The 13,485-nt window shown below is 50.5% G+C and overlaps 1 protein-coding gene across 1 annotated transcript in view; it reads left to right on the top strand.

Moving 5' to 3' along the window:
* The window catches only part of LOC107124770, a 94,616-nt gene that overhangs the window by 74,812 nt on the left and 6,319 nt on the right, over positions 1 to 13,485 (top strand). Inside the window, exons 14-18 of the mRNA XM_015428280.1 lie at positions 698 to 847; positions 4,788 to 4,881; positions 7,464 to 7,672; positions 8,193 to 8,264; positions 10,832 to 10,869. Coding sequence (XP_015283766.1) covers positions 698 to 847; positions 4,788 to 4,881; positions 7,464 to 7,672; positions 8,193 to 8,264; positions 10,832 to 10,869 — 563 coding nt within the window. The remainder of the gene's footprint in view (positions 1 to 697; positions 848 to 4,787; positions 4,882 to 7,463; positions 7,673 to 8,192; positions 8,265 to 10,831; positions 10,870 to 13,485) is intronic.

The raw sequence follows: 13,485 nt of genomic DNA, 5'->3' as shown, positions 1-13,485 counted from the left end.
AAATCCAGCAGCTGCAAGTGGAGGAGTGGAGAATCAAACCCGGTTCTCCCAGATTAGAGTCCACGCACTTCACCACTACACCAAACTGGCTTCATTTACGTTCTGCCTTACTCCCCAGTGGGGACCCAGAGAGGCTTACGTCATTCTCTGGTCCTCCGTTTTATCGTCACAACAACCCTGTGAGGTAGGTAAGGCTGAGTGTCTGTGCCTGGCCCAAGGTCACCCAGTGAGCTTCCATGTCAGAGCTGAGGATTCGATCCTGGATCTCCTGGATCCTAGCCTGTCACTCTAACCACTACGCCAGATGGTGTGTGGGGCCAATGCTCCCTCTAAGCTGTGGAGTCTTGTGAGCAAAAAATCTACTTTGTGAGCTACTGGCATTAAAGTTGTGAGCGAGCGATTTGGCTACTGCATAAATTAGTTTGCTCTGGAGCCATCCTTCCTGAGCGAAGACAAAAATGTGTGAGCCGGAGGCTAAAAAACTGAGCTAGCTCACACCAACTCAGCTTAGAGGGAACACTGTATGGGGCTACTCTGTATGAATAGGGAAATGAATATTTACAAGCCGTCTCACCCATGACGCATCCATACTTTTCCTTTGCAATTTTTGCCTTTCCCCTCGAATCATTGGCTTTTCTGACAGTGAGGGCTCTTGCCTCTGTGGTTCTAAAGCCCAAATTCCTTGCTTCCCGATTAGGATTGGTGGAGATCCAGGAATGCACTCGCACTCAAAACCGATACTGCTGGTGTCCCCCTCACGAATTTTGTAAAGCGAGGCTCTTTGAAACATGTGCTCGGTGTCAGCCGTACCAACAGTGCCCAAAAGGCTACGGAGTTGCAAAACCAGGTAAAGTACAGATCATTTAATTTTCTGGGCAGGGCGCGTGAGAACAGAAGGTCGTGGTGTTGTCGGTCCTAAGCCTCTTTCCTTTTTTCCGAAACCTTCATTGCTTCTGGTCTGCCGGACTTGAAATCTGTTGACATCAGAAACCCGGGGGAGGGGGGGGGTTCGTTTTGAAAGGACACAGTTTTACAGGCGTTCCAGACCTGGCTCAGTTGTCTCGTCCTGACTGGCTCAACATTTTGCCAGGTGTAGAGGACCTGTGATCAATGTTCCCTCTAAGCTGTGGAGACCTGTGAGCAAAACATTCTACTTTGTGAGCTGCTGGCATTAGAGTTGTGAGCAAGCGATTTGGCTACTGCGTCAATCAGTTTGCTCTGGAGCCATCCTTCCTGAGCGAAGACAAAAATGTGTGAGTTGGAGGCTAAAAAACTGTGAGCTGGCTCACACTAACTCAGCTTAGAGGGAACATTGCACTGTGATGGGTCTTCTTCTCTTTTCTGTTTTGAAAAACGAAATCCAGCCGCAGGAGGCAGGAGCTGCTGACTGAGGAAGCAGCAGTGCTGGCATTTCCATCTCCAGCTGTGGGGAATTCCTGGAGATTTGGGGGCGGCAGCTGGGGAAGGTGGGAATTTTGGGGAGAGAGCTCTGCGGGGTTGTGATGCTCTACAGTCCCCCCTCTGAAACAGCCATTTCAGCCCGGGGGAACTAATCTCTGTCGTCCGGAGATCGTTTCTGGAGACCTCCAGACCTCACCTTAAGGTTGCTAACCCTAAACAGCATGGTGGGTGGGGGGTGTTTAATTCTCTCCCCTGCACAATTTTCCTGATCTAACTTGCCCGTCACCCCTAAGCGCCTTGCAGCCGTTCAATGGGAAAACACAGTATTATAGCCAGGGGTATTTTGGGGCAGGAACGCACAGGAACGGAGCTCCGGCTGGCTTAAGAGTTGGCCACATCCACTACAGCCCAAATCTCTGGGTGGGCGTGGCTACCAGGCCTGTAGCTACAGTGGGGCATCTTGGGGCCTGGCCCCCCAATTTACTGCCAAGGCCCCCCCCCGACTTCCCATCCAGCCCAGGCTCTGTGATTTCCAATTTTTTATTTTATATGTGGTGTTCCCTGGGGGTGTGTGCACAGGGTGCCCCCTGACGTATTTAAAGCCCCCCCAAATTAAAAAATCCTGGCTACAGGCCTGGTGGCTACAGAGGGAAGGCCTGGAGAGCGACACTCCCACCCAGCAACTCCAAGGCGGGCAAGCCAGGGGGGGCCCTGGAAGGATCGGGGAAGGTTTGCCTGGGCTCCCCACAGCCAAGAGAAGGCATGGGGTGCGGCCTATTATGCTAATGAGTTCCTGCTGGGCTTTTTCTACAAAAAGAGCCCTGAATTTTGTAGCAGAACCAAGTTTGAGTCCAGTGGCGCCTTTAAGACCAACAAAAGTTTTTATTCAAGGTATCAGCTTTCGTGTGCAAGCGCCTGGATCGTAGTGTAGCATAAATCCACAGACTTTTTGCCGTTCACTTCCTGCAAGGGAAAAACAGAAAATAAAAAAACCAGGCATCTTTATTTTCCTTTAGTGAAGGACGGTAGTAGCTTCGGGGCAAGTGGGATGCAGAATTTAGATTTGGAAAACAGTGCAGGAGAGAAAGGGTTAACAGCTCCAACCCCAGTCTCCTTCCCCTTAGTTTCGCACTCAGGGCCTCACTCAGGGCTGCCAGCTGCCGGGGGGGGGGGGGGGGGAGGCTGGATATTTCCCGCTATTACAGTCAATCTCCAAACAACAGAGATCAGCTCCCCTGAAGAAAATGGCCACTTTGGAGGGTGGACTCTGTATCACCGTACCCCACTGAGGCCCCTCCCCTTCCTGTACCTCGCCCTCCCCAGGCTCCACCCCCAAATCTCCAGGAATTTCCCAAGGCAGAGCTGGCGACCCTAGCTTCACTTGACATGTTTCTGTTTGCCCCAGGCCCTTCTCCAGGTCCAGTCAGCAAACAAGGTCCAGGGGTTCCAGACCTGAATGTCGTTTCCTGATTTGGCGTGGGACCATGGCATATAGGGAGAAGGAGCTGAAGCCCCCCCCCCCCCCTGCCGTTTTACCAACTCTGAGTAGTAGGCTTGCCAAGTCCCCCTGAAGGGTGAGGAAACCCCCGCCCCAGAGGCCCATTCCGGGGGAACCCCACCCCGACGTGCACGTCACCCGGAAGTGACGCGACAACAACGGGCAAGCTGGGGGCGGGGCCACGGTCATCTGAGGGAAAACTCTATGGTTTTCCCTCGGATGGTCGTGGCCCCGCCCCCAGCATGTCCGGCATGGTCGCGTCACTTCCGAGTGACGTGGATGCGGCGCGCGCGCGCACTCCAGCCACCAGCCGGGAGTCCCCCGCTGCGGCGAAAATCAGACTTGGCAACCCTACTGAGTAGAGTAGCTCCAGAAGGCCTCATTTACCACTCTAGGGATAGTGACCTCCCATTAGGGTCGCCAGTCCTGGGTTGGGAAATACTTGGAGACTCTGGGGGTGGATCCGGGAGAGGGTGGGGTTTGGGGAGGGGAGGGGCCTCAGCAGGGTACAGTGCCACAGAGCCCACCCTCCGGAGCAGCCATTTTCTCAAGGGGAGCTGATCTCTGTCAGCTGGAGATCAGCTGTAAAAGCAGGAGATCCCCAGGCCCCACCTGGAGGCTGGCAACCCTACCTTCCTGTGCACAAACAGCCCTGTTACGTTTCCCTAGGAAAGCAAAAAGCGGCCCCTCGTGGCCACTTTGGCTCAGGAAAACAGCATGGAGGGGGTGAAGGCTTAAAGTTTCTCGGGTTGCCAGCTCTGGGTTGGAGATAGCTGGAGATTTTGGGGGCGGACCCTAAGGAGGGCAGGGTTTGGGACCTCAGCCGGGTGTAGTGCCATAGAGTCCACCTTCCAAAGCAGCCCTTTTGTTTGGTGTAGTCGTTAGGGGTGCGGGCTCTAATCTGGGAGAGCTGGGTTTGATTCTGTGCTGCTCCACATGCAGCTGCTGGTGTGACCTTGGGCGAGTCACAGTTGTCTCAAGAGCTGTTCTCTCAAGGGCAGTTCTGGAGAGAGCTCTCTCAGGCCCACCTACCTCACAGGGCGTCTGTTGTGGGGAGGGGAAGGGAAGGAGTTTGTAAGCCACTCTGAGACTCCTTCGGGTAGTGAAGGGCAGGGTATACATCCAATCTCTTCTCTCTTCTTTTCTCCAGGGGAACTGATCTCTGTCGACTGCAGATCAGTTCTAATTCTGTGAGATCTCCAAACCCCATCCAGAAATTAGCAGCCCTAGTTCAAACCCTCGTTCCGATCCAAATCATGCCCCCACAGGCTTGGAAATTGAGTTCCAGTCCCAGAACTCCCAGACCTTACCTGTTGACCAGACCTGGGGACATACCTGGGAAAGTATAAGTATAATGTGTGTGGGTGAATTTAAAAGTTAGAGGACTGGGCATTGTGGAAGAGGGAGACACGAAGGGCATTGTATCCCTTGCTGGGGCAGGACCTCTCGGGGGGAGCTCAAGGACCTGATTTTTTGCAGGGCCAGACTTTTCCAGTGGGGCTAGGTGAGAATAAATCTTGGGTCAGAGAGAGGCAAACTTCGCAGTTCCCAAAAGCCAAGAAGGTGGACACTGCCTGGCCCCATGTTGCCTGGACAAAACCTACTAACAGGAAAGGGAGGCTTTCGCAAGGACCGGACGGGGCAGTGACCTCTCACAGTGGGGAAAGAGCAGGCGCCGGGCAGAGGGCCAGCCAAGCAACTTGGCTTTCAGGAGGCCTGTGATTTTCCTCCAAGATACGGTGGCTCAAGGGGTACGCCCTGGCCTCTGAAAGGCTGTGATAAAGGTTGGACAGGATTCTTGGAACCCCGAGCATCATCTCTGACTCGTTTTCCTTCCTCCGCCATGCTCCCCAAATGGCTAATGCGGATTCTCTGGAAATGTTTGCAGGCACGGAAAGCAGTAACGTGGAGTGTGCGCCCTGCGAACCGGGCACGTTTTCGGATGTGGACTCTCACAACGCCACCTGCAGGCCCCACAGGGTGTAAGTTTCCCCGGTCCCACCTATGCTTTCTTTGCACAGATCTGTATCGAGCATCCTGATTCCTTTTGGGGAGAGGTGTTAACAGAGACGGTGTTGCCTTTGTCAGACTGACAGGATAGGGGAATTGAAAGCCAAAGGGACCTTTCTTTTTCTTTTGACAAAAATGTTCAGAACGGTGGAGGGGAAAGGCAATCTTTGGCAGGCGTGCTGGAGGACTCAGCCAGAGTTCTCAAGCAAAACATAAAGATGCATGGCTTAATTCGTTAACTTGCCAAGCAATTGACCACCACTAGGGTTGTCATCGTTTGGGGTGGCCACCATTGCTATTAGTGGATTGCTCAGCACGTCATAGAAAATGGCATTTTAGTTCCTGCTCTAAAGCACCTGCTGATTTCTGCAGTGCACCAGTAGGGATGCCAACACTGGCTTGAGATTTTGGGGAAGCTGGAGTTTGGGGAGGAGGAGAGGGCTCTCAGCAGGGATGTCATGTCCCTCTAGGACTTCCGTTTCTTCTGGACACTTGGTTAAAGGCATAGAAGTCAGCTAGACCCAGCTGGCAACTCTCTTTGCAGCACTGGGGCTCAACCCCAGGAAATGTGATGTGAGATCTGTATCCCTTTGTGTAAAAACATGCCCTGCATTGATAACCAAGATCTTTGACATACTCTAAAATTTTTAAACGACTCTTTAATAGAAAAGAATGGAACAATGGAGTATGCACAGTGAGGTCTAATGAAAGACAGGATTGTCTGGGCAGTTAATGGTTCTTGTCCCAAACAAAAGAAAGAGAGATTGATCTTGCAGGGTTGCACAGTTCAAAGTCTTGCACCATTCAGAGGAAACTTAGATGCAGACAGTGGAAGGGACTGTAGTTATCTGTGTTGCTTGTGTTTCCAAGAGATTACAGTCGTAGCCCTCTCTGAATGTACAAGGCACAGGTTTGCTTGCAGAATGTATTTCAGGCATGTCCAACTTCGAACAGGTAGTGATCTATTTTTTCCGGCCAAAAGTGCCGGTGATCTACCACCATGAAAATAAAGTTTCAAATTGTTTCAAATTAGATTTTAACCCACTAAAGTTGGGTTCCACCGCCCCGCCCCCCATTTATAATGCACCTTCTGTCATTTACTGGTAAGCAAAATAAGGCTGGGGTGCTAGGTTAGTATAAACACTGGCTGAATCTGGTCCAAAACTGTCACTGTCCCAAAGTATTAAAGATCAACAGGAACTGAAGACCTCTGGATGACGCCAAAACAACACATGCAGTTCTAAAAGTAAAAATAAGAATTCATCATACTGGCACCCATAATCAAATACCACCAAACAATCATCAAAAAAACCCCCCCAAACACCTGTCCAGCAAACCAGGAGACCAAGTGGGGCTGGTGATCTACTTCTGACCCCTCTGCGATCTACCGGTAGATTGCGATCTACCCGTTGGACATACCTGTATTAGATGGTTCACAAAACTGTAGATGTGTTTTGAAATACTGTTTTTAATCACTCTACGGAAACATAGGCAGCTGCTTTGTACCGAGTCAGGCCACCATGGGTTCAGCACTGCCGACTCGGACCAGCAACCGCTCTCCAGGGCTTCAGACAGAGAAGGATCCTTCCCGATTTTTTGAGGACTTTGACTCAGACGTTCAGTGGGAGTTTTATCTCCCAGGTTCTTCTTGTGACTGGCATGTGTCCTCCTCCTTTAATTACGTCATGGAGCCGTCATTGGCTGCATTTGCACAATCAAGTTACTTTCATGGATGTACGTAAGTTTGGCCGAGGAACCCTTTGCGACTCCGTGGAAGGAGATGCCCATGGGAGGAGAAAAAAAGCCCAGAATGGAATGGCTGATTCAGCGTCCTCCTGCTTGGGCCTCAATAAACACAAGCTCTTTGTAATGTCTAGATCAAATCAAGCCTGGATGCTTCCTGAAAGCTAAAACGATTCAACTAAGGCTATCGTACTTTGGTCACGTTATAAGAAGATGAGAGTCACCGGAAGAGGCAATAATGCTCGGCAGAGTTAAAGGCAGCAGGAAAAGAGGAAGACCCAATGAGAAGATGGGTGGACTCGGTCAAAGAAGCCGCAGCCCTCCTTTTGCAAGACCTGAGAATGGCTGCTAACAACAGGACATTAATTCATAGGAAATGCTGGGAAAGATTGAAGGTCAAAGAAGACAGGGACGGCAAAGGATGAGATGGTTAGACAGTGTCATCGATGCAACGAACATGACGTTGAGCCAACTTCAGAGGACGGCGGAAGACAGGAAGGCCTGGCGTGATCTGGTCCATGGGGTCGCAAAGAGTCGGACTCGACTGTGCGACTGAACAACAACAATTCATAAGATCTCCATAAGTTGGAAGCAACTTCACACACACACACACACACACACACACACACACACACACACACACACACACACTTTGTAACATGTAAAGAGGCCCTCATCCTTTAACTGGAGATACTAGGGGGCTTCTGTTCTGCATGCCAAAGCTCCTTCCCTTTGGTATTGCGCTGAGACCTAACTGCTGGATTTTAAAGTTTTGCTTTCAAACCTATTCTGCTTTTTTTTTCTTTTGCAGTTGTGAATTGGAGCTTCTTCCTGGAAACAGCAGCCATGACGCTGTTTGCAAGAATTCCAGTGGTGCCATTCCAGTCACTTCTCCTCACCCCATGGCCAAGGACAAGAAGACCTCCTCTCCGGAGCTCTCTGTGAGCAGCACTCCAAAAGTGGACACTGAATCAAGCCGGCAGAAACCTTCTTCTACAGACATTGCTTACATTATTGGGGGTGAGCAAGGGCAGATCTATTAAGCGCTTTGCTTGAATAATAGTTTTAAAAACCTCTCTCTTTCATAATAAGATAATTGCCTTAAGGGCTTTTCCGCAGTCGCATTTTCTTGGCTTGTGTGTTCCTGTTTCTTTTTTTTGGGGGGGGGGTCTGTTCTGCACATATTTTGCGCCCTCTAGTGGTCGATTCAATATTACATCTCTTTGTGTCCGGCATAAAAACCTGCAGTTTAAATCTGTGGAGAGACATGATGGACATAAAGCAATGTAATATCAAACTGACCACTAGAGGGAGCAAAATATGTGCGGAACAGAACACGCACACACACACACCCGAAGCAATGGGAGCAATGGGAGTACACAAGTGAGAAAAATGAGAAAGCAAAAAAGCCTAATTTTGGGTAACGGAATTGAGCAATCTGCCTCTGAACTTCCAGGTTGGGGGGAAAGGAGGAGTTGTGATTTTTCTAGCCTTGTGTGGAAATTCATTTTTCTTCTGCCTCGTTTTGTTTTGATTCCAGGTCTTTTGATCGGCCTGTTTCTCATGGCTGCCTTTATAGGGGCTTTTAGCTGTATCGTCTCTTGGAGAAAAGGTACGATGGAGGGCCGGGACCTAAAAGATGTTTTGCAATTCCACATAGGGTGCACGGAAGGAGCAGAGGGAGCTGTTGGCAAAGAACCTGAAAATAATAAAAATGATAGGTCTTGAGGTCCATGATACTGCCAGTTTGCTGAAGTAAGTCTGGGTGATGCGTGAATGGGGGCCGACAAGGAGCTCTCCATACACACACTTTGCGTGGAAGGCCCCAAATGTCTTCCTTGGTGGAAGGAAGGCATTGTAAAGAAATCTACAAAACCAGATATTGTCCACAGCAATTAGTCCCCCATCCTTTGACCTGACCCTCCCATTCCTTTCTAAAAACAAAGGGATTCTTGGGTTCTTTGTGAGGGTCCTTCACATGTGGACCTCACACATTAAGTTGCCTGATAACTGAATCAGACCTTTGGTCCATCAAGGTCAGTATTGTCTATTCAGACCAGCAGCAGCTCTCCAGGGTCTCAGGCAGAGGTCTTTCGCATCACATACTGCCTGTTCCTTTCCAACTGGAGATGCTGGGGATTGAACCTGGGACCTCCTGCATGCCAAGCAGATGCTCTTCCACTGAGCCACAGCCCCTCCCCTCCTTCAGATCCAAAGCACAGAAATTGTTGACCAGCTCCAGATTCTCCAGCAAAGGAACAGACAACTGAGCCAGTTTGGTGTAGTGGTTAGGAGCGCGGACTCTAATCTGGGAGATCCGGGTTTGACTCCCCACCCCTCCACAGACAGCTGCTGGTGTGACCTTGGGTCAGTCACAAGTTCTCTCAGAGCTGTTCTCTCAACGGCAGTTCTCAAAAGAGCTCTCTCAGCCCCACGTACCTCACAGGGTGTCTGTTGTGGGGAGGGGAAGGGAGAGGAGATCGTAAGCCGCTCTCCTTCGGGTAGTGAAGGGGCGGGGTATCAATCCAATCTCATGACCAGATCCTTCCCAATGTGTCATTCAGCTGCAAAAAGCAGCTGCTCTGTGTGGAGATCAGATATGGATCATGGCCAGGGGTCATTTCCTGCAGGAGCGCACAGGAGCAGAGCTCCGGCAGTAAAGAGCCCAGGGGGCGGGCACATGCAACAAGCCCCACCCCCTTCACCCAGCAGCCCTTAGTCAGAGCAAGAAGCAGCCAGGTAAGTTGCAGAGCTCCCCCCGGCCCCCTGGTCCAGAACAGTCTAGTGGCACCTTTAAGACCACGTTTTATTCAGGTACAAGCTCTCCCTCCTCTGCGAGGACAGATCTGCACGTTCCCCCCCCCCCAATAGCTAGCAATCCAAAACAGTCCAGTGGATTCTGAGCGGTGGGTGTTGCCTTCTGGCGCACTTCCGGTGATATCAGGGGGTGTGGTATATGCAAATGAGTTATGCTAATGAGCTCCTGCACCTCTTTTTCTACTAAATGACCCCTGATCATGGCCACAGTGCTGGGGAAGAGGGGTCTGATTCCCCTGCCCCTTACCATTCCCCAGTTCCAAATGATCCAGCATGGAAGCCGTGATAGCGCAGGGGAGGGGAGAAGACAGGTGCAACTGGCTTAGGGGGTAGAAAGGGGGCATTTTTGATCAGGGAAATGGTGTGATGGGGGAAGGGTCAACGCCCACTCTCACTGGAAAAGACAATCAGGCTAGGAAAAGTTGAAAGCGGTAGGAAAAGAGGAAGACCCCAGGTGAGATGGATGGACTCAGTCGAGGACGCCACAGCTTCCAGTCTGCAAGATCGGAGCAAGGCCGTCAGGGATAGGATGTTTGGAAGGTCATTCATTCATAAAAGGTAAAGGTTCCCTTGTTCGAAAGCCAGTCGAATCCGACTCTAGGGTTGCGGTGCTCATCTCCGTTTCAAAGCCGAAGAGCCAGCGCTGTCCGAAGACGTTTCCATGGTCATGTGGCCGGCATGACTAAACACCAAGGCGCACAGAACGCTGTTACCTTCCCACCGAAGTGGTACCTATTTATCTACTTGCAATTTCTTGCTTTCGAACTGCTAGGTTGGCAGGAGCTGGAACTAGAGACGGGAGCTCACTCCGTCATGCACCACACTCAGGTCTCGAACTGCTGAACTACCGACCTTCCACAGCCTGCAGTTCAGCGTCTTAACCACTTGAGCCACCGCAGCTCCCCCATTCATTCATAGGGTCACCAAAAATGTTCCCTCCGAGGATGCGCTGAAGTGCGCACCCAGTTTGGTTTGGGATGGGTGTGCGTGGAAAAAGCTAGCTTAGACTTTCCCTGCTGCCCTGTTTTCTTGTCCTGAAATGGCGCACGGGGGTTTGTGTGTGCTATATGCCTCACTGAAGGCTGCAGGGGAATGTCTGAGCCCCCCCCCCCTCCACGTGCCGTGGTCCCGATCTGAATCGGTGTGGAACCTCGGAGCCTGTCCCCCCCACCCGAACTGCAGGCACCCTTGGGGAAAGCCATAATGCATAGTTAGACACGGGGAGGGGGAGAGACAATTTGTAGACTGGGCAAGCTGTGAGAGGCGAATGTGGTCTGGGGCTCGGTATTGTTCTCACCGCCTGGATAGGTTTGTGGTTACATTGCACGGCTAACTTCAGCTTTCGGGTTTTCTCTTTGGCAGCTCCACACTGCAAGAAACTCTTCGGGGGTGAAAAACAGGTGCGTTTCAACATCCTTTCTCTGCCCTCGGCGGAGTCTCTCTAAAAATGCCTTCACCCTCAACTAACCAGAAGCTAAACCAAGCGCACACTTTCCGCCCTGCAGATCATATGAATTGAATTTGTTCTGATACAGACCAGTGGCCTCTACGGCTCATTGAGGTCTCCAGCAGTTCTCTGGGGCTTCAGGCAGGGGGAAAAAGGTCTTTCGCAGCACCTGCTATCCAGGATCCTTTTATCAGAGATGGGGGTGGGTGGGAATTGAACCCGGGTCCTTCTAAAGGCAAGGGAGATACTCTGCCTTCTTCATGCAGTAGTTTTATTTCCACTGCAGGGAGAGTTCTATAATCCTTTTCCTTCCTAGGCTGGAATTCACACATGCTACTTTTAACCAGTGTTCCCTCTGAGCTGAGTTAGTGTGAGCTGGCTCACCATTTTTTAGCCTCTGGCCCGCACATTTTTGTCTTAGCCCAGGAAGGATGACTCCAGAGCAAACTAATTCATGCCGTAACCAGATCACCTGCTCACAAGGTAGAATTTTTGCTCACAAGACTCCACAGCTTAGAGGGATGCATGCATGAAAAAAGAGAATTTGTTTAAAATATTTCTGTGCCACCTTTCCACCCAAATAGGGCCCCCTAGATGGCAAACATCAAAACATTTCAACATTAAAAGGGAGATAGATAGATAGATAGATAGATAGATAGATAGATAGATAGATAGATAGATAGATAGATAGATAGATAGATAGATAGATAGATAGATTTTATAAGGTTTATCACTGCTGGGTTCAATGGGAGTATGGCATGGGCTAGGCATTTTGGGCTATGGGGGAAGTGTATATATATGCACACACACGCACACACAATAACTCATGAAGATTATATAAACACACATGACATCAAAAACAGAAGGGCCAAAAGAAGAGCCCATATCAATTATTGGGGGTATGCTAAACAAAACAAAAAAGTCTGCACTTCTTGGTGGAGGACAACGATAGAGGTTTGGTGTTGTGGTTAAGAGCACAGATGCTAATCTGGGAGAACCGGGTTTGAGCCCCCACTCCTCCACATGCAGCCGCTGGTGTGACCTTCGGTCAGTCACAAGTCCTCTCTGAGCTGTTCTCTCAAGAGCAGTCCTTGAAAGAGCTCTCTCAGCCTCACCTACCTCACAGGGTGTCTCTTGTGGGGAGGGGAAGGGAAAGGAGATTGTGAGCCGCTCTGAGACTCCAAGTGATGGGCGGGGTATAAATCCAATCTCTTCTTCTCCTCTCATTTTAAATTGGGGGGAACCGCATGGCAGAGGGGAGCAAAATAATGCTCCTTCCCCCAGTTCTGCAACCCCAGTGGCGAAGCTCCAAGGCCACGTGTAGTCTGCCCATTAAGGGGCCATAAGTAATCAGCTGCTTAAAAGGGGAGGATCCAGGTACCACCTCTCCCTCCACCCTGACCTTCCCTAGGGCTGTTTCTCAGGACACGTTCCGAAGTCTGTCAAAAGAACTTTGTGTAATGTGTCGTTCTCTTCTGCTTTAATGAGTAATCTGCTTTCCCAGCTGAGAGGAGGCAGACTGAGCACTGCCTTTCCCCTTCCAAGGGCTGGTTGCGAAAGGCACTATTTATTCCCAGAACGGACCTCAGGAAATGACCCAGCATGAGCTCAGCCATGGAATATGCAGAGGCTGGGAATCAACGTACTCGTTGCTGTGACCCGTCTTACGGCAGTGTTGAAAGGTTATCGCCGGATTCTCGTTTGTTTCCAGGCTCGGTGCGGAATTCTGGTGTTTGTCTTCAAAGTCGTAGGTGGCCTGACCTTTTGCTTTCCCTTCTTGGGCTTCAAGTGGCTCGGGACCTTGTCTCTGGGAAACTGTGCCAAGGGGAAAGGTTACCTCTCCTCCTGTCCCTGTGCTGGGGCCCAATCCAAATAGTAAAAGTCCGGGAGCTGATGAAATTCCCAGCTGCAGTGGAAATGGAGAACAGAAAGAACATAAGAACATAAGAGAAGCCCATGTTGGATCAGGCCAGTGGCCCATCCAGTCTAACACTTTGTCACGCAGTGGCCAAAAATACCAGGTGCCATTAGGAGGTCTATCAGTGGGGCCAGGATACTAGAAGCCCTCCCACTGTTGCCCCCCCCAAGCACTAAGAATACAGAGCATCCCTTGCCCCAGACTGAGAGTCCCTAGCTATACCTTGTGGCTAATAGCCACTGATGGACCTCTGCTCCATACGTTTACCCAATTCCCTCTTGAAGCCGTCCATGCTTGTAGCTGCCACCACCTCCTGTGGCAGTGAATTCCACGTGTTAATCACTCTTTGGGTGAAGAAGGACTTCCTTTTATCTGTTCCAACCCGACTGCACAGCAATTTCGTTGAGTGCCCATGAGTTCTTGTATTGTGAGAAAGGGATAAAAGTACTTCTTTCTCTACCTGCTCTATCCCGTGCATCATCTTGTAAACCTCGATCATGTCTCCCCTCAGTCGTCGTTTCTCCAAGCTAAAGAGCCCCAAGCGCTTTAACCTTTCCTCATAGGGAAAGTGTTCCAACCCTTTTATCATTCTAGTTGCCCTTTTCTGCACTTTTTCCAGTGCTATAATATCCTTTCTGAGGTGTGGTGACC

This window comes from Gekko japonicus, unplaced genomic scaffold, assembly GCF_001447785.1.
Source record: "Gekko japonicus isolate JY-2015 unplaced genomic scaffold, Gekko_japonicus_V1.1 scaffold2604, whole genome shotgun sequence".
Classification (NCBI taxonomy): domain Eukaryota; kingdom Metazoa; phylum Chordata; class Lepidosauria; order Squamata; family Gekkonidae; genus Gekko; species Gekko japonicus.
This window is presented reverse-complemented; position numbering and strand designations above follow the sequence as displayed.